The 22,299-nt window shown below is 41.9% G+C and overlaps 1 protein-coding gene across 1 annotated transcript in view; it reads left to right on the plus strand.

Moving 5' to 3' along the window:
* The first annotated feature begins 329 nt into the window (after positions 1-329).
* The window catches only part of mtnr1ba (melatonin receptor type 1Ba), a 55,635-nt gene continuing 33,665 nt past the window's right edge, over positions 330-22,299 (plus strand). The window contains exon 1 of the mRNA XM_038692400.1: positions 330-735. Within this exon, the coding sequence (XP_038548328.1) occupies positions 546-735 (190 nt within the window). The 5' untranslated portion in view covers positions 330-545. The remainder of the gene's footprint in view (positions 736-22,299) is intronic.

Here is a 22,299-nt window from a genome sequence, read left to right on the forward strand (position 1 = left end):
AAAAGATTGATATTCATTGTAAAGAAAAGCCTATATATTTATACCTCTATCTTTTCTGAAAAATATTACATTCACAAATCATACATTTCAAAATAAATCAAACACTGGACAACTGAATTTAGTGTTCATGTGTCATATGCCACAGTGAACAAAGCCATGTGTAGCCTACGCTAAAGTAGCCTACAGCTGTAACGGAACCGCAACGGAATGCAAGAGGAGACTCAGAGAGTTGCCTCCAACTCTCTGAGTCTCCTCAAAGGGGCGGAGGTGGGGGGTGATGGGGTGTATGAGTTCTGGAGAGACACAGCAGGGAAATACTAGGGGAAAGAGCGGCGCATCTCTGCTCTCAGCATCCAGGGTCCCTGGTGTCTCGGCCGCTCCTGGTAGACTGGCAGCAGGGTGGCGGGGTTAAATCCTGCACTGAGGGACACAACTGACATTTTTGGCTGTAACAGTGAAACAACATTTTTGGTTGTCACTGTGAAACAGCATGCCAGCGATCACTTGCACCGACCACGGGGTGTAAAGGAAGAGAAAGGGAGGCAATGTCGGAAGACGAGTCGCTGTTGAAGAACCGGACGGAACACGAACCGGGGCCGGACAAGGGGGAAGCGCGCCCTGCATGGGCAATCATGGCGCTGGCCAGCGTGCTGATCTTCACCACTGTGGTGGACGTCCTGGGAAACCTGCTGGTCATTGTGGCTGTGCTTAGGAACCGCAAACTACGAAATGTGGGTAAGAAGCTGAAAGCTATTTTTATACACGGTTTATCAGGTACTGGCACATACGTGTGTGCGTGTGTGAGCGCGAGTGTGCGAACAGCAGAGAGACAGACACAGGCAGAAGATCATGGAGCTCAGGTTATTATACATGGGGGTCTGCGGAGAAATGACATCCAGAGGTGAGGTTATTGTTATCCACTGCAATCGCAACAATGAATAAACTCGTTGTCATTCTGCTCCCACTGACGGCATGTCCTGCCTGAAGCCTGATAACAACAGAGCAATCTGAAATTACACAGTGTGTGATTAAAATATAATTTTATCTATTTGTGAATGAATATGCAGAGAAAGAATTTACACATTTGTATGGATCCCACAGAAATGAGAGACTTCCAGCTACTGCTTTTCTGCCTCATGCTTCACTGTCTCCCCAAACCTGTCAATCACATGTTTTTTCCATTATATCCAGTGCTTGAAGGTTAGGTGGAGCATAGACTTAGGTTGAAGGTTTCACCTATATACAGCTGCTTTAACTGTGGGCAAAACTCTTTTTTAGTCTTACTGATAGTGATGGATTAAGGTAAGCGTAAGGATTAACTGACTATGGACCAGGGAATTTATGCTAAGTTAATTTCTCTAAATGTCTAAACATATTGTAAATCAGTGTGTGTGAATATTATGTTTTTTTCTTCAGGGATATTTTATGATACTGCTGCTTCAGTGTGTTGTTGTTCTGCACCGACTGTTAACATAAAAATTTGCCTTGTATGTATATGTGGTGCTCTTTACTTTCTATCCACTTATCATTTACAGTGTGTCTCCCATAATTGTAATTTTATTTGTGGGAATAGACGTTAACACAGACATGATTGTAGTTGATCATAAAAAATTTGACAAGGTGTGTCCTGCTAGCCCAGTGGTTAAGACCTGCATTTAAGAGGCCATTGTCCCCTGCCAGGCTGTTACGGAAACCCAGGTTGTTTTCATAGCGGCCTACAGCTTGTTTGTATTGTTGGTTCTGGTGTCTCATTTTTCTCTTGACAATACCCCATCTCCTGGTAGACGCTGCATTGACTCTGGACTTGATAAAACACAGTGGACCAACATCTGCAGATGACATGGCACTCCAAATCACTGACTGTGGAAACTTTACACTGGACTTCAAGCAATTTGAATTCGAGTAGTCAATGGTCAGGAAGATGTCAGGCAGGTGACTGCGTATTAGGAGAATAGCCTATACAATTGGCTAGTGGGATGGATAATAGTAGATCATTGTGAACGCAGTTAAGTCATTTTAAAAATATCTTTAAATATCAGGATATATATATATTATATATTTTTTATTTATTTGTTCAAAGGCATGTGTACAAAACATACAGCATCATTTATCATCTTTACAATACAAATATTTCCCCAGTTTTTACTAATGTACTGTAGATGTGCTTATGTACAAAAAAGATTGTATCCAGCAGGTCTTGTGGGCTTTAACTCTGTCCATCAAAGGAAATGAGATAAAACGTGAAAAGGAAAAAGGAAGACATCCACTCCAAAAGTATTGGAATGGTAAGGCAAATTCCTTTGTTTTTGTTGTTCACTGAAGACATCTGGGTTTAAGATCGAAAGATGAGTATGAGACAAGAGTTCAGAATTTCAGCTTTTATTTCCTGGTATTCACATCTAGATGTGTTAAACAACTTAGGACATATCACCATTTGTATTAGACGACAGCATTCTTAGTTGAGCAAAAGTAATGGAACAAATAATCTTAAAGTAAATATAAATAAAAACTTAACATTTGACATTTTCAGAGGAGAAGAACAGACGCAGATAACTTAAGAGATTAAAGTGATGATAGACTTTGACATAATTGCGGAAACGCCAACTTGATTTTTACAGCATCACCTTGAGATCAGAGAGTGTCATTATATGTATCTGACTACTGGGTGAAAAGTTCAACCCACCTGTGACATTTTGTGTTTTCAAGATTTAAAGCTTAAGCTGCACAAACACTTTTAGGCAGAGAAAAAAAGGAAGGAAGTGTCACGGGATACAAATAAAGTAGAGAACTGCAATGATCTTAACACCTGCAGTGTGAGCAAGTCTGACTCGGTCATTTGAATCCTGGACCTGCAGATCTCCAGAGTAGGTGACTTACTGACTGAGCTACTGGTGAGAAGCTATTTCCACACACCTTCTCACAAGCTGACGTAGTGACGTCACATGCGCCAGACCTGGATGGTTTTGTCAGTTTAAACTTAAAACGCTTACAACTGCCAAGATGTTGGTGAGAAAATTCTGATAAAAACCTGCATCATTCTGCTGTTTTCGGGTGTGTTGTGAATTATTTTGGTGGCATTTGTTTCAAAACTGAGAAAAAAGAAAACGTTGTTCATACTACAAGGTACAGCAAGATACTAAATATCACTGCAGACTCACCGTTTGACCGATCTGAAAACCCTTTGAAACACTTGATATTGGCCATCAGGAGAACAACTCTGTCGAGTTTGGTAGCGTTTGAAGAAAGACTTGTGGAGATATAGATGTTAATTGAATTAGCATATTCTAAAAAATATAGAGTGACTGACTTCTGAATTGACCATAGGTTGCAGTGAGGCAAACATTAGTCACATATCAGTGGATGTGCTGAAAAAATTCCAGCTCTCTAGGACGTACGGATGATTTTTTAAATATTTTTTGAAATTTGGAATGAGAAATGTCTAGAAATTCACATTTCTTGTAATAAGCCACGCCCACTTTGCGCAATCATTACCAAATTTTATGCATCAACTGAGTAGTGACCTGAGATCGTACAAACCGAATTTCGTACAAATACATCCAGCGAATTACGAGGTATAAACTTTTTGCAAGTGTAGCACCCCCTAGTGGAATAATATCCTAGTATTCCACCAGGTAACCTGTAAAATTGTACGTAAATACACAAAAGTAAAAATGTATGAAAAAAAAAAACAGATTGACGTATCAAAATTCTTTTGATAGCTTCAGATCATCGACGTCCGTAGATGATCCTGCCAAAGTTTCAGGTCGATTGGCAAAACCGTCTGGGACGAGTTAGCAAAAATAGGTTTTAGAGAAAAGAGATAAAAAGTTGCATAATTTGACATTTTTAGAGAAGAAGACAATTGGAGCAAAGATGCAGATTAATCCAGAGATTAAAATAATGAAAGTCTGACTCTATACAAAGCCGTTTTCAAGATAATTGCAAAATATGTTATATAGTTTTCGTCCAGCAGTTTTTGCTGCCACTTTTCGCGGAGAAAAAGAAGAAAGAAAGAACGAAGAATAATCAGAACAAAACCAATAGGGCTCCAGCTGCTTTGCTGCTTGGATCCCTAAATAACATTTAATATTTGGTGGCATAACCCTTGCTTGCAATAAGTGCCTCAAGCCTGCGACCCATCGACATCACCAAACTGTTGCATTCTTCATTTGTGATGCTATTCCAGGCTTTTACCACAGCTTCTTTCACTTCTTGTTTGTTTCGGGGTGTTTCTCCCTTCAGTCTCCCCCATGCTCTATTGGGCAATAGCAAATACCCCAGTGGCCCCCCCTGGCACGGAGTATGTATAAAATGCTATATACTGTATATATTATGTAAAACCTGCATTTGAGTTAAAAGGTGAATAGCAGCATGCAAGTGTTGTCATAATAGGCTCTGTCACTTTAAGACAGGGTTAGTTACTCTGACCCTGAGCTGTGACAGACTATGATGTTTATTTTAGGAGAGGCCTCTTGATTCGTCCATGTAGATGGCAATCACGTTTCTAAAACTGCGGGACTAACAGGCAGAGCAGAGCGGAGCATAACGGTTTTCTGTGGAGGCAGCAACAAGCTGCAGAAGAAAGTGTAATTTAATTAATGTACAGAGACAGTAGCCTGGCTAGTTTATAATAAGTTGTCACACTGCTACACAGTTTTGTGTATTGTACTGTGTGTGAGAGCTAATAGTCTGCAGATAGCAACAGTTTAGCACCATCGCTAACAGCAAGCTAAGCGTACGAACACTGGAGCCCCTGACTGGCTTTCAGTCTGACGCTGTCTGGCTTCACGCCAATCAAATCACAGCATGCAATCAACTCATTCAGATGAAATAACGGGAGCTGTTAGCAACTTTAGCTGGTGCAGTTATGGAGGGTGGAGATTTGGAGTTTTTAGTTATAATTAATAGTTTACTAAACTACCACTACAGCAGCAACTTAAGATTAAATCAGACGGAAGACCAACGGCAAAACTTGAGCTGGGCGTGGAGAAAAAGGGGTTTTGGATGTTCAATGAGGAAAACTATATCCGTACAGTGTGGCTAGCTGGTAGCGCCAAACTTCAACTGACTCTGTTGTTGTGGTTGACCTAGAAGCCAGTGGTAAATTCTATAACTTGGTTATTGACCACTTCACCACCATGACAGACAGGAGAATGGCCTTCCTTTTCAGATAGGGTGTACGCATAGATAATGAGCACCACAGACAGCACCTGCCACAGGGCACTGGGCCAGGTTAGGCTACCTGAATAATTGTCTATACTCTGTTGGTCGGGTACTCAGTTGTTAGTCTTCAGTGATGTTGTGTTATGAACATTTGGCCAAGCATTATGAAGTATGGAGGCCTATTTGATACATGCACCACTGCTACTATGCAAATGTCTTCAATCGTCTTCTGATTGAGCTTGTGAATGCTTCTTTGATTCCTAACCTGCACCATAAGCAGCGTGCTATGTATGCTATTTGGGGTGAGAGAGAGTGAGTGAGTGAGAGAGAGAGCGTACCTCTTGGGAAATGCAACTTTCAGCGTGTGTATTGATAACAGATAACATTTAAAGTTTGATTAAATTTTTTGTAAAATTATACCCTGCACTGTAATAGCACAATGCATTAGATAATTGCCCTCCAAAAAGGACATCCCCTCTCACTTGGCTTCCCCAAAAATTTACCCCACCCCATGCCAATGACATTCATATTGCCTTATTATTTGGGATTATTAGGCCAATATGCTGGCTCGCTGTGCTGTATGAAAAGTATAGAGCTGGGAATGGGATATATATTGATGGACATTCTTTCCATTATGATCGCAGGATCTCTGGATTCCTAAAACGTTGTCTGTGCGCGTCCTTGTTGACTTCAGCGGTGTTGAGCTCACTGCTGTTTGCTTATGGCCCTGTAGGCTCATTTGTTTTGAGCTTGGTTGTGTCGGCTTAAATATTGCATTCTTAATTTAGGATTGTGACAGTGATACTGTAACTTGTGTAAATAAACTCCTCTACAGTATCTCGCTGTTTCTTGTGGAGCCATGCTGTTTGTTGACATGTTAAAAAACTCAGTAGCAAGAGAGAGTATTGTAGTTTTACTGGTATCTATGTTTTGAAATGGTTAGTGCCCCACTATTATTACATATAAATATGACACTGGTCAAATTGGTGGTATCGTAACTAAGAATAATTAAATAATAAATCACAACAACAGTTATCTCACAGCGCTTTTCATAAAAGAGCAGGTCTAGACCGTACTCTGTGATGTTATTTACAGAAGCCGAACAATTCCCACCAAGAGCAAGCACTAGGCGACAGAGGCAAGGAAAAACTTCCTTTTAAGAGACAGAAAGAGAAAGAGAGAGAGAGAGAGAGAGGGGGCAGAGAGACAGAGAGAGAGGGATGGACGACAGCCTACACAGTATACACACAGAGGTACAGACAGTAAAGGTGATGTTGCTATAGACTAAATGAAAAATGGTACAGATATTTATAGTAGTGTTAATGATAATAATCGTAATGTGCAGCCTGATAATAAGGAATTGCAGTAATCCAGCCTAGAAGTAACAAATGTATGGACTAGTTTTTCTGCATCATTTTTAGACAGGATGTTCCTAATTTTTGCAATATTACGTAGGTGAAAAAAGGCGGTCCTTGAAATTTGCTTAATGTGAGACTTAAATTATATGTCCTGATCAAAGATAACTCCAAGATTCCCCACAGTGGTGCTGGAGGCCAGGGCGTTGCCATCAAGGGAAACTTTATCTTTAGATAATGCGTCACGGAGGTGTTTGGGCCCCAGAACAATAACTTCAGTTTTATCTGAGTTTAACATTAGACAATTACAGGTCATCCAGGTTTTAACATCCTGAAGGCACATTTGAAGTTTAGCGAACTGATGAGTTTCATCTGGCTTGATCGATAGATATAACTGAGTATCATCTGCATAACAATGAAAGTTTATGGAATATTTCCTGATAATATGCTAAATGTAGGCTCATACTGTCCAATTTCTCTATTAAACATAGATTATAAAATATATGCAAAAATCCTGGCCAATAGATTAACTCCTAATGGATACAATAATTCACAACGATCAAACTGGCTTTACATCAAATAGATCCTCAACTTCTAATTTACGACGATTGTTTGATATTCTATACACTGACAGGAAAATTCACAACGATCTAGCCATATTGACTCTCGATGCTGAAAAGGCGTTTGATCAGATAGAGTGGGAGTATCTGTTCGAAGTTTTTAAACGATTTAATTTAGGTGTGAGGTTCATAAAATGGATAAGACTCTTATATACTAATCCTAAAGCACAAATTCATACAAATCGCAACTTGTCTTCCTCCTTCAATCTGTTCAGAGGAACACGGCAAGGGTGTCCCCTGTCAGCACTAATTTTTGCTCTCGCCACTTGCACAAAGTATCTGTACCCAATGCCACAGTTTAGTGTGAAGATTTATGTGAAGTGTTATGTATTCCAATAACACCAAAAGAATTGAAATGATTTATTGCCTTGTGAAAAATAAACAAATTATTAATGAAACTATGACATTTATTCTAAATATATACTTGAAACTAGTAGAATAGAAAACCTGCACATTGTGTCATAGTTTGCTTTGCTGTTGCCTGCTCCTGTGATAAACCTAGTGAATACTGAAGAAGACTGTGGTCTCTGTGTGAAAAGATTATTTTGTAGAAAAGTAAAAATGTTGTTGAGTTAATATATTTGTCTTGTTTAAAAAAAAAAGAGCCATTTTTTTTACTTGAGCCCCTGCACGTCCCTGCTTGAAGCTATATGAAATAAAGTAAGTTCTTCCTTGGCTGTGTCACCAAGTGCATGTTCATGGTGGGAATTGGGTCTGGTGTAAATAACATCACAAAGAGTATGGTCTAGACTTGCTCTATATGAAAAGAGCAATGAGATAACTGTTGTAAATTGGCTCTATGTAAATAAAATTGAACTGAATTGAATTGAAAAATGTTACTGTGTCATTTGTGGGTGGCAATGGTGCAGTGGATAAGACAAATACCTTTGGAGTGGGAGAAGTGAGTTTAATTCCCACTGCGAAAGCCACCAACGTGTCCCTGATTAAGACACCTAGTTGCTCCAGAGGCATCCTCTGACATATATAGCTGGAAGTTTAGTTGCTTTGGATAAGTGTCAGCTAAATGACAAATTACTTGAATTTCTCACAGTAACTGATGATGAAACACTCACCACATCAAGTTGAGGGCTGAAAATTTCTGTGTAGTGCATTATAGTAGGCTACTGTAATCTGTGACTGTTTTGAACATACACTATAATCTTTATTGCAACCTCGAGATGTTCATACATTTTCTGGATTGTGAATATATGATCTGTAGCCTTTATGTATTAGTGCCAACAGCTGTTCTGCTCCTCTAAAACAGGTCACAGCGGCAGGCTCAAAACATGAAGATGATGCAGCTGTGCAACATGTCATATTTAATTTATGCCGCTTTAAAATGACAGCTCCAAGCCAAGGACATCTCATTTTGTTAAATGCCTGTTTCCTTGACTCCTCGACTCCTCTCTCCTAGCGTCTCCTCCTCCACTCCTTTGCTCGAATCGTAGGTGGGAGGGTCTGGAGGCGAGGGGGTACAAACTGAAAAATGAGAAAGGCCTATGATGTCAGGCTTCGTTTGGATCCTGGGGGGGGGGGCTGATGAAGGGGACGACGATGTGGGAGAAGTGGGATGTTTTCTGGTGGCCGACTGGACAGGCTAGACACGGTCCACTCTGCGGGCAGGCGGTATGATAGGGGAGAGGAGAGGCTCTGTAGGATGCTCTGCCAGAGGAGAGAAGAAGTTGTTGAGAGGGATGTCATCACCACCAACCACTGTAGATCATAGAGGGGATAACCAGGCGGGGGAACAAGGTGGAACTGCATCCAAAGAGAAAGACATGGTCATTAGCTCGGCAACCTCTGTTAGCAGGGCCATCGGTGTAGCACAAGGGCACCAAAGGGTTAGGGTTTCTATAATTAACACTTGAACTGAAGGCACTTACAAATGACAAGATAATACAAAATGTAAACCGTACTTTGGTGTTATCAAACTGACAGTTTGGGAGGGAGAAAAACAGTGTGACAAAATCTTATAAAATACATAACCCAGCAGTATAGGAGGTCGTTAAAATGATCTTCACCTTGACCTACCACAGCATTAATATCCAGTTTATACAGTATGTTAATGCATCAGCAAGATAAATCAAATTAGATGTTTACTGTATGCAGTAATTAAACATTCTAAAATTGTAGTCCATGAGTACTTGGACTTTTGATACTTAAACATGCATTAAACCTCCAGAAGGTAAACAGGGTCATACACATCCAGCACATATCTGGTAACATTAATTGCGCTATTATGTATTATTTTATGTATTCCCTGAAGATGCTGGTGGCCTGGTGATCCCAGGTCTGCTTGAGCAGAAACAGAGCTGGTCTGTGGTCAGTAGAGAAATCACGGATGTTGTGGATTTCCCCAGATGGAAGGCTATGTGGGACAGATGTTTTCAAAGCGGTGCTGAAGTTGTCTGTTTTCTGCTGGACAGGTAATTAACTTAAGTTTGTCAGACTTTAGCGATGCTAATGAAAGCTGTTGTTCGATAGCTTTAGTTTGAAGCTGGCCATAATCACCTAGAGACGTGAGGTGTTTCCCCTGTCAGTGGTGTGAAATATGTAGTTGCATAAATTTCATGTCGCCTACTTATTCTCCAGCTTGTGGGTTGGCTTTGCCGGTTAGCTTAGAGCATGGAAGCATCAGGCAGCTAAACCTACTGCCCTGGTAGAAAAAATATGTTGTTGGATTAGTTTTATGTAGTTAATCTCTCTCCAGTGCTGTTTTGGTTTTGTTAGTTCATGAGACAATCAGCTGATCACTAATCGGCAATAAAAGGCAGCTTCCAGCATTGAAGCTTAGATCAGCCAGCTAAACTTTTACTGCGCTAGTAGAAAAAATATGTAGTTGGATTGTAATTCCATGTAGTTATTCTCCAGCGCTCTGTTTTGGCATTTGTTATGTGGACAGAAATGTGTCCTTACCTTCCTGAGACAAACAGATGATGAATATTATTGGCAATAAAACGATAACAGCAGGGAAGCTCAGCAGCTAAACTTCACATTTTACTGCCCTGGTGGAAAACATGTATTTCTTTTTACTACTAATGGTGATATATAACCGTGTGCTTAAGTGACCAATAATGAATACTTTCCGAATTTGCATTACAAAAATGTGTTTTTTTGGATATTGCTTCCCCACTGTGCACACAAATGTGTATTTTCTAGTTTCACATGCTAAATGCCCATTAAAAACATTGCACCATTTTACCACAAGCTGATATTATGGCTGTCAGTGCTACTTTGTATTTCTGTTGTATTTAAAAAAAAAATAAAAAAGACATTTTGGTAAGATTTGCATGCTTATCTAATTAAGCAAAGTGAGAGGAGCCTTACTGGCGACCTGTCCAGGGTGTACCCCGCCTTTCGCCCAATGTAAACTGGGACTGCCCCCCCCCCCTTGATCCTCACCAGCCAATGCCTTTATAAACTTAATATATTTTGTGGTTTTTAATGGACTGTGGTACAGAAAGAGTGACATTACATCAGTGGTCATACTTCAAGCACTAGATGTCATAGTTTTTGAGATGTTCTTCATTTTCTTTGGTATGTTAGTCCAGATGAGCCAACCCTCCCAAGTTGTAAAATACTGTATTACAGGAGTATGAGATCATGTAGCACTTAATTTCTTGATGTGGCTGTTTATTAATGAACAAGTACTAATAATATTCAAAAAATAACCTATGGTTTTACTGAATAATTAAGTAAATATAATTTCTTAATATATCTATATAAAGAAACCTGATTTCTTGACTGGCAAAGAGAAGCTGGATTTCTTAGAGGACGAGGTGGCATCGGGGTCCACCCACTCTCTTGACGAAGCCCTCGACCTCTTGCTATCGGATGAGCAGGAATCCCCAGTGGCTCCCCGCTTCCCCTGCTCCAACCTCCTGTGATGCCGGCCTCGACGTTGTTATGTTGCCGCAGCGAGACAAGTGATCGTTAAGCTACAAAGATGCTACCGTCAGGCTAATCTTGAGCTAACAGGTAGCTAACGGTAAGCTAACGTGTAGCTGACATGTGTCCATGTTGCACCACATTAGCTACGGCTAATGACATCTAGCATCCGGTTTCATTGCTGCTGGCCGACCCTCGTCGGTCAGAGCAGACCACTGGTAAACTATGGGTCGAAAAAAAGCTGTGTGTGAAATCTTGTTGCTCCTTTTGTGGAAGTTGTTAAACAAATACTATCTGTGTATGTCTCAGTCGAACCAGCCACACCAAGCACACATTTCCCACAGTGTGAGCCAGCTGCCGTTAGCCAAGTGGCTAATTTGGGCAGGCTCATGTCGCATATCTCGGTCTTCACAGACGTCTCCCTGATTGGCTGGGGCGGGACCTGCCTCTCTCAGGTGGAAGGCGGTCTGTGGCAGCACGTAAACATGCTGCATAAACGCGCTGGAGCTCCTCATGGTATGAAAGGTGGCCCGACACTTTGCCCCTCTGCTGCAGGACCAGCACATACTGGTCCGAACCGACAACAAGGCTGCAGCGGCCTACATAAACCGCCAGGGGTGTAAGAGATTATCCGCTTCTCGGTCCGCCCTTGTGGGTCTGGCCACTGAGAGGCGGCGCCTCTCTGGTGAGGTGACCCCACCTGCATCTGTACAGTTGCAGGGCCCCCCATCTGGTTCCCCTGCTATTACACATGGGTCGACCTCCCATGTCGCACCAGAAGAGTACAGAGAGCAGCAGAGGCTGATAAACAGTACCGGGTTTAATACCCCGTTTCCGTACCATCATTAAAAACATTTGTTTTCTTATCCATCGCATTTCAAGTCATGTCAAGAGACATAACGTTACATCATAGGACCCACTAGTCTCGATAGTAGTATCGATAAGCTCGGACCTTATTGATTTTTGGGGTTTGAGAAATTTTAGAACCGGGTCCCTTTAGAACCGGGTGTTGATCCCCATCCCTAGAGATGACGGTGTCAGTTCTGCAGCCACCTGAACCCACCTACACAATTTATTGACTTACCTGCAACCATTCTAATTGAGGTTACGAAGTGAAATTCAAGATATGCATCCAATGTGCATGCATGTTGTGTGTTATGTCTCACATTACAGACCCAACTTCCCACGTTACAAATCTGAAAATAAGTCACAGTGAGACAGCAGGTGGAGTCATTCTCTACATTGCGATTACCCAAGAATGCACTAACCATGAGTGATCTATTGCATTTACACAATAGCGTCCTGAGTGTGAAAGAGAGTAATTGCTGAATATCAGCACTGTTGGAATGTGTCTTGGTAAATCATATTACTTGGTTGGATGTTTCATAAATTTAATTTGTTATTTACACCCGGACCCCTTTTGAGATCCTTGTTTTAGAGCTGCCAGGAATGGTGGCTACCATGAAGACAGTACTGGACAACATTTCAAAATCACCAGTATCATCACTATGTTCCAGTTATGACATGGTATGACTCAAGGACCTACACTGTAACATTACATGCTACTACTACAACTACATGCTCCATTGCTATTGTTCTATAACAAAGTAATCACTGCAATAGCAATAGTAATCAATAGCATTATGTTCACAACCTTGATAGTGTTTGTAATTTACTTTGTTTTAATCTGCATTTGTGTGTCTTTACAGATGTTCCTGGGCAGCCACAGTCCAGATCTCTAAACGCCTCTACCAAAGAATCAGTGGCAGAAGAATGTTGCTTTTCACCCAGGACTCAGGAAAGACATTCTGGCCAAGTCCACCTTTACAGGGAAGGGGAAAAAAGGGGGAGGTCAAGGTCTTCAAAATTGACCCAGAGAAAGTAAACGCTATTATAGGTACAGATAATCTGTCATTACTATGAATGAATCTCAATGTAATACATTGTCCATTTTGTCTTAAATCACACACTTCCTTCCTGTTATCCCAGACACTGTGAGAGACAGATTCCTTAATACAGAGGTCAGCAAGATACGTGCCCTGCTGAGGAGGAAATGTAACTACGAGGGATACAGCAAGGTTTTTCCTCTGTGATCGGCCACGGGGGTGTTAATCATCAAGTTGGCCTGTTAGCTTGTTGGCTTGTAGGTTGTACACACATCAAAATAATACAATCAAGTGTTAACCCCCCTGAGAGGAAAATTACTTTTATCTTAATTAATTTTATTTTTATTTAATTCTTTTTGGTGAATTGTACATTCGCAAACAATTTTTGTTTTACAAAGCTGTCAATAAAATTGTTTTTCCCACATAATTGAAGTGCAATGTAATGTAACAGAACAGCACATTTGATGAAAGTAGTTAAAAGTAGGCTACATGTATATGTAAAGTAGTGATATATTGTAAGTATAACAGTATTGAACTTGAAATAAAATTCTCTTATGTACAACAAATATACTCTCTTTAACATAGCGTGGAAGTCGGGTACTGTACCCAAGGAGTGGAAGACTGGGGTGGTGGTTCCCTTGTTCAAAAAGGGGGCCCAATGTGTGTGTGCCAATTACAGGGGTATCACACTTCTCAGCCTCCCCGCTGAAGACTACTCCAAGGTGCTGGAAAGGAGGGTTCAGCTGAGAGTCGAACCTCGATCGAAGAGGAACAATGCGGCCGTGGAACAATGGACCAGCTCTTTACTCTCACAAGGATCCTGGAGTGGGCTTGGGAGTATGCCCATCCAGTCTACATGTGTTTTGTAGATCTGGAGAAGGCGTATGACTGGATCCCCCAGGAGATACTGTGGGAGGTGCAGCAGGAGTATGGGGTGAGGGGGTCCCTTCTCAGGGCTATGCAATCCCTGTACATCCAAAGCGAGAGCTGTGTCCGAGTACTTGGCAGTAAGTCAGACTCTTTCCAGGTGGGGGTTGGCCTTCGCCAGGGCTGCGCTTTGTCACCAGTCCTGTTTGTGATATTCATGGACAGGATATCAAGGCGTAGTCGTGGTGGGGAGGGGCTGTGGTTCGTGGCACCTCTAAATCTGAGGCCGTGGTTCTCAGCAGGAAACCAGTGGAGTACCAACTCCAGGCAGGGAATGAGTCCTTACCCCACGTGAAGGAGTTCAAGTACCTCGGGGAGACTGGAGCAGGAGATTGGCCGGAGAATCGGAGCAACGGGTGCGGTATTTCACTCACATTACCTCACCTGTTGTGACGAAAACAGAGCTGAGCCAGAAGGCAAAGCTCTCGATCTACCAGTCCATTTTCGTTCCTACCCTCACCTATGGTCATGAAGGCTGGGTCATGACCAAAAGAACGAGATTGCGGGTACAAGCGGCCAAAATGGGTTGGTGTCTCCCTTAAGAGATAGGATGAGAAGCTCAGCCATCCGCAAGGAGCTCAGAGTAGAGCCGCTGCTCCTTTGCATCGAAAGAAGCCAGTTGGGGTTGTTTGGGCATCTGGTAAGGATGCTTCCTGGACGCCTCCCTAGGGAGGTGTTCCTGGCACATCTAGCTGGGAGGAGGCCTCGGGGAAGGCCAAGGACTAGCTGGAGAGATTATATCTCCACACACTGGCCTGGGAACGCCTCGGGATCCCTCAGTCAGAGCTGGTTAATGTGGCTCAGGAAAGAGAAGTTTGGGGTCCCCTGCTGGAGCTGCTGCCCCTGCGACCCAACCCCGGATAAGGGGATGAAGATGGATGGATGATAACAGTGTGTTCAAAGTACACTACTACACTATTATTAGTTAAAGCTGTACTGCCTCTTTAAGTATATTTCCAACAGTGGTGATATAATGCAATTGTCCCAAAAGTGTTTTTCGAATGCTCATGAATGATGATTTTCTCAGGTGTACTTCAATACACTTGAAGTTTGTAAAAAGTTGTGCCAATTTAGCATACTATTTACACTTTACACAGTATACTTAAGTATACTTAAGTGTACTCAAGTGGTCCTTGAGTTTCCTTCCAAAGTGAAGCATTTTACAGCTTTTAGAGACTTCATCAGTGGGTCATGCTTAGAGTGCGGAGAGGAGGATTTGGTAGACCAGAATTTCTTTGGGAAACTGCTGCCAGTCGCTTATATTTATCTCCATAAGCACAAAAAAGGCACCAAAATCTCTCATTCACTCCATGTTGTAACTCCAGGCTGAGGTCTCCCCCTGTCACTAATTCTTTAACTTGCTATATCTTCCTCCCTGTTTGGAGTTTGGACACATGATGTATATTTGTATGCTCAGCTACTCAAACACTAACTAAAAATACCAAAATGATAGCTGAAAAGTTTTTTTAATGGGAAATGTACTTTGTATCGACAAAGCATTAAATTGTGTTATTGTACACTGGTGGCTCAGCTAGTTACGTGTCAGCCTCTGGGGTAGCACCCCAGTGATAATTGCGTTTAACTTTAAACACCCGTATGGTGTTTGAACTTAATGATACCAACAAACAAAGATATTTCTTTACTAAAAATACAAAAATCACAGTTTAAAAGCTTTTTTTTTAAAAAGTCAAATGCACACTTCTATCAACAAAGCATCAAATTGTGAGGTTTGCAACAGCTCTTATGTGATAGCGCAGTTCATACTGTGTTGGCTGTCATCTTTGCAGACCCCGGTTTTGATTCCTACCTTGGCCCACTGTTAATTGATCACAGCTGCATGGTGTTTGACCTTATTGATGTCAACATAATGTTTAATTTCCACTAACTTGCTGTGGTTCTTTTTAAATATGTATATTGTTGGTCTTTCTAGATGAAAACACTGTTTGCATGGAATAAATTTTTCACAAGATTAGTCGCTTTCTGTGTCTTCATGTTATTTTGCAACAGTGGAGTTGGTGTCACAAAAAATATATTTATAACAAAAACTGTGCTGTAGCAGGTATTTTTGGTCATAGATTGCCCTCTGTTGGTGCTTTGGGGCATGTGCTTAGGGGGGCATTACGTGTTCAAATCTCAGTCACAGCATGTTGACTACTCTGTAAATTCATTTAATTTAAGACGGCCTAAACGTTCTTGAAAACTTACAAAACTTTGAACACACGCCAGGTGGGTCAACAACCAACAGGAAGTCGACCATTTTGGATTTAATTGTCACATTTGGCGATTACATACTCCGCACTTTAATGAACTCCTCCTCAAGAATTAGTCTGTGCAACTTCAAATTTTTGCTGTACAGTGTTATCCTATCCATGATTACACGTTGTACAAATGGTGAGTTTTGGTCAACCAGGTAGCCCGTGGCATTGTGTGGAATTTCAATGTTTCACCACGAAACAGGAAGTTGTTAAAACTTAAGTGTACATGCTATGGCTGAACAATAAAACAATAACAATAACACATGTTCAATTAATATTCAATAAATGTTTGATTTTATTAACTTGAATCACACATGAATAAGGACTTAATTAAAAAAAAAAATTATTTTGTTGAGGGGAAAGGACCAAAACCAGCTTTTACTTAATTTTACTCATGCATATTTGTTGACAAAAATTTTATCATAATAGTTTTGGATGTTCTGCATCAGATTTGTGAAGTGATCCACTGTTTGGCATCAAGTGTTGACCATAGGAAAAAGTTTAAAACGCAATTAACCATCAGGTTTCTTCACTTTTCACTCAGGAGTGACAATCGACCTTTAAACTTGAAAGAAATAACGATTTGTTACTTATCGTGAAAATTATTGATATCGAAAGATATGAAACGTTTCATCATGATAACATTTTTGGCTATATTGTCAAGCCCTAGTACATGCACACATCTGTACCACATTTGACAGGTTTAATAACATTATTATCAGTTGACCAACTTGCCCGTGACGTGTCGTCAAAAATTGACCACTAGATTCGCCATGATACAGGAAGCAGAACTTTAGTATACATGCTCACATATGCACTAAATTTGATATGTATAATAAGAGTCCCACTCTGAACACACCCATAGTCATAAGTCATAGCGCCACTGGCAACAGGAAATGACAAATGTTAAGCTGTAATGTACTACTCCGAGCAAGTTAGACATATCAACTTCAAAACTGTCCCAGAAAACCCTTAACACATTGATGAGGCCATGTTCTAAAACTTGTCTTTGAAGTCGGCGTGGTGGTGGCGGGGCAGCGAAGTTCCACCTTTCGCCGTGACACAGGAAGTTGTTGTAACTTGACTGTACATGCTCAGATCTGTACCAAATTTTACACGTTTAATAATAGTCCCTCCCTGAACATATGCACATGCCAATATTCACACATATTCATTGCGCCACCTGCTGACAACAAGTAGGTGTCCTTTAACGAAGAAATTTCTGTTGCACATGTATCATGTCCCCCACGACCCTGTACGCAGGATAAGCGGTTGACGATGGATGGATGGATGTATCATGTCCAGACGTACAAAAAAGCCTCTAGGAGTGATATACTAACATAACAGGAAGTTGGCCATTTTGCATTTAATGGTCATTTGTGGATGATTTATTAACACTCCATACTTTAACAAACTCCTCCTACAGAATTAGTCTGACTGACGTCAGATTTTTGCTGTCTAGTCTAATCCCACAGATGATTAAAAGTTGCACAAACCGAGAGTTTTCATGCAATGTAGTGAATCCAAAATCGAAGATTCACCATGAAACTGGAAGTTGTTGTAACTTCAGTGTCCATGCTTACATCTGCACCAAACTTTACATGCTTGATAATGGTCCCGCCCGAACACATCTACGTGCCAATATTCAGTTATATTCATAGCGCGAGAGACAGAGAGAGAGGGATGGAAGGAGAGACAGAGGGGAGGGAGGCAGCCTACACAATATACACACAGAGGTACAGACAGTAAAGGTAATGTTGCTATAGACTGAATGAATAATGGTACAGATACCGTAAAACTTTGAATAATAGGCCAGGCTTTTATTTGCTAAAATCACTGAATTGACCCTGCCTTTATTTGGGACAGGCGTCCATATGGGACAGGCCTTTAATTATTTTTGCACAAAACTGAAACTACTAAGAAACAGTTTATTCAAACAGAATAATACTTAATATCAAATACACGTCATTCATTTGATGTAGCTCCGACAGACGGCTTATGTGCTTTTATTTTGAAGGCAGCAACCTCACGAAAACAACAACACGGTGCAGGATGAGAGAAGTTAGTAGACAAAGAGCGATGGACTTCACATGACAGGATTCAAAACTTATTAATTTTTCTGAAAAGCTGTTTTGATTCTTTCAAGATACTGAACCCCGAATTGCCCCTGGTGGCTATTCCGCCAGTGTATGAGTGAGTGTGAATGTTAGTTTCCGTTAGAGCACTTTGGCTCAGTGTATAAATGTGTGTGACTGGTGAATGCAGATGTAGTGTAAAAGTGCTTTGAGTGGTCGAATAGACTAGAAAGGTACAGAACATTGACATTCAAAATTAACGTGAGTCAGAATTTTTTTCAACTTTTCCTCTCTTGTAGCTTGTAGGTAAATCTAGAAAAATTAGACTTTGGGTCTTGTTGTTTCCGTTAAATGAACATAACAGTGGTATTGTGGAGAATCTAACCGATCTAACGATGTGTAGCATGTCCAAAACTGACATATTGATCATACATTTAAACAATAATGTTTGTATTAACTAAATCTAAGCAGCTTAGAAGCAGCTAAAGCGGGTGACCCCGCGGGGTTTAAGAGGTTTTATACATCCAAGAACTTCTATAAAAACCAGACCAGGCGTTTAATTAAGGCAGGTGTTTATTTGTCAAAATGTGTTCCCACACCAGGCCAGTAAAGGAGGTAGGTGGCTATTAATTGAAGTTGTATGGTATTTATAGTGTTAATGATAATAATTGTAATGTTAATGATTATAATAACAATAGGATTAGTAACAATAATTGTAGCAGAGGGTGTCAAGCAGTAACACGGGGGCAGCAGGTGACTCGCAACCACAGATCCAGACTCCACAGCTCCAGAGCCAGAAACACCTGCAGGAAGTGATAGGAGGAGAGAGGAGAGGGACGAGAAAGCACAAGACTACAGGAAAGAAGGAAGGGAAGAAGTTGAGTTAGTAACATGCAATAATGGGATTAGGTTGCATACAGAGGGAGAGAAATTAGAGGAGAGAGGAGCTCAGTGCATCATGGGAAATCCCCCGGCAGTCTAGGCTGGTCTAGGGATGGTTCAGGACTCACCTGAGCCAGCCCTAACTATAAGCTTTATCAAAGAGGAAAGTCTTAAGCCTACTCTTAAATGTGGAGATGGTGTCTGCCTCCTGTACCCAAACAGGAACCTGGTTCCACAGGAGAGGAGCTTGATAGTTTCCCTTGATGCCATCAAGGGAAACTATATCTTTAATTAGGTGCTTGGGCCCTAGAACAATAACTTCAGTTTTATCTGAGTTTAACATTAGAAAATTACAGACTAGTGAAACAGACCAGGGACTGCAGAAGCCAACAGCACCTGAGTGGTCAGCCAAACCACCACCACCATATTCCTCAGACAACCACATACCTGACCCTGATAGACAGGGATTTATCCAGTACTAGGGACACTTGAGGGAGAGGAAAGACAAGAAGTAGAGGGAGAGCTGCAGGGAAAGTTTACCATGACCCTGACCAAGCAAACTCACAACAAAGAAAAGGACAGGAAACTGACTGCCAATGCTGAGGATCAGCAGGAAAGAATGACAGCTGGAGATGTGGAGGATGAGGAATATGAGATGGACTGGTGCCAAAGAGAGTGTACCCAACCCAGCAACCCTCCATCCACTGGGTAAAGAATCCAGAGGAACAAGACCTTACGAGGAAGAGCTACGCAGGCTGGAAGCAGAGGAAAAAAGACTTCTGGTACAGTGGGAAAGAATCCGCAAAGATTCAGACAAAGTACTGACAAGCACACCTCACACCATGAGAATGGAACTGAGTGGCATTATGACAAGAGAGTCCCGCGGCTGCAGACACACAACAGTATTGGAGGATGTGGAGACAAGAGTGCATGAAATGACCAATCGACAACTGCAGCAAATCAATAGTTCTAGTGATAATGTAAAAGTGCTAAGAAGTGGAAGAAGAATCCCACTCTCAGTTCCCAAAAAGCTGCAGCGCACCACTCACATTCCTCCACCCAATGAAGAAGAAGAAGAGCAAGAAGAAGATGGAGAAGGAGAGGAGTACCATCATGGACTTATGTGCCCTCTGGTAACCAAGGCTCAAGGACAAACGTCATATGTAGCCTGGGGGTTCGCCGACATGGTGGGGCTAGCCAGCAGACTACCAGAACTGACTGATGGTGACAACAAATGGATCACTGCACTGGAGAAAGCACAGCAGGAGTAACATTGGCATTAGGGGACATCAAAGCCCTATTGATGCATGTTGTGGGAAAACATGCCACAGAAGACATCATGAATGCAGCAAAATTACCTTTGGTGGTGAAAGGAAATGTGGCTGACGGCATAGGCTTCAGTGGACCCCGAACCAAAATATCGGCACAGCTGAGAAGACAGTATCCAGAGAAAATGGATCCATCCAAACTGGATGGTGTAAGACTGAAGGAAGACGAATGCCCATCCAAGTTTCTGATTAACTTCCAAAAGAAATGGAGAGATGAAACTGGAAGTGCCTGGAACACCAGTGACACCACGAAAAGCTTGTTCAAGGTGATGATTAAGAAGACCATGCCCCCAGAAGTCCAGAAGCGACTGGACAATGTGGTTGGGCTCATGAAGATGGAATGGCCATTAATGAACTAACTAAAGCAGAAAAGGAGAAAAGCCAGACACAGGATCCGGTGGTGACTGCTGGACTGTCCCAGGCAGCGCAAGTAGTAATTGTGGCACCACAGGTGCCCGCGACGTCGCAGCCTGCGGCACAAGTACAGGTGTCACAGGCACCACCACCGGTGACACCAGGAGGTGTACAACCAGTACCCCCTCAACAAGTGTATGCACCACACCAAGGCTACCCACATGGGGGCTATCCACCCAAACACAGGAGGGTACAACCACTACCAAACACAGCCAAGATCCAAAGGCAGCCCTAATTGACGTGGAGGATGGAGAGGCCCAATCGGACCACCACAGATGCGTCGCACACAGTCCAACCCACAACTCAACCAACCACTAGGGGCGCCAAACGCTTGCATGGGCTGTGGAGAATCCAGTCATCAAAGACGTGACTGTGGAACTAATCCCTGGGAGGGGCCAGCATCTGGGTGGCAATAGGGGAGCCCAGAGGAGCCTGGAGCGGGAGTTAATAGTCATCTCATCACGACCACAAGATGAGCCTACCATGACAGTCACAATTTATGAGGAGCCACATACTCTTTTATTGGAAAATCTGGCTCAAATCTCCCACTCTCGGATTCATCAGTAAAAACAGTAGGCTTCTCTGGGAAAACACAAATAATACCTTTAACAGAGCCGGTACCAATGAAGATTGCCCTAACTGAATTACTGGGAGAGCCATACCGAGATGAAATAAAAGAAAAATACAGAATCATGCCCAAGGTATACTGGATCACACTCCAACTACACGCCCGGCTACAGCAACTATGGGAAACATGGGAAACAAAGGCACTGGTAGGAGAGTTTGGCCAGAGACCCCAGTTGCCACTGCACTGCAAAATGCAACAACACCAGGATTATGAGACCTTATGGGATGAGGTTATTAACAAGATTCTACACTACCTGACAGTTAAAGATGTGTATATAAGGACCACAAGGAACAGCAGCTGTGGTCATCCTCCCACCAGAACTGCAAGACTGGTTCACTATTCCAGGCTCCGTCCCACATGTGACTTTGCTTGTGTCAGAAGGTTATGAGTCTCACGATTTAGGACCAGTGGTTAAGGGAGCATTACAGATACATGATTGGACACAAACATACGATGCAAACATATACATAGCCTCAGATAGACAATGCATGAGAATAACACCGACAGCAGTAGATGAGGGAATAGCACAAAAGGTGATAGTTGATAGGGGGCCACAGGATGAGAAACTGCCTCTACTAATGGTCGTAACAGATAGACACAGAGCATTGCTAGATCAAGTACCACAGGAGTTGTGGTCTAGGCACAAAACAGACATAGGGCTAGTCAAGTCAGCTCAGCCAGTAAAAATTAAACTAAGAGAAGACATTACCTTTCCATGTCAAAAACAATATCCACAAAAACAGCATGCTTTGGAAGGAATCAGACCTACAATTGAGGGTCTGATGAAGGCTGGGGTCCTGGTTAAAACAAAGAGTCCCTGTAATACGCCGACCTTCCGAATTAAGAAGCCACACTCACTCGTTCACGATTTAAAACAA

Source organism: Micropterus salmoides, unplaced genomic scaffold, assembly GCF_014851395.1.
Source record: "Micropterus salmoides isolate LMB-PRFRI ecotype aquatic unplaced genomic scaffold, ASM1485139v1 Ms_hic_scaffold_3, whole genome shotgun sequence".
Lineage (NCBI taxonomy): Eukaryota > Metazoa > Chordata > Actinopteri > Centrarchiformes > Centrarchidae > Micropterus > Micropterus salmoides.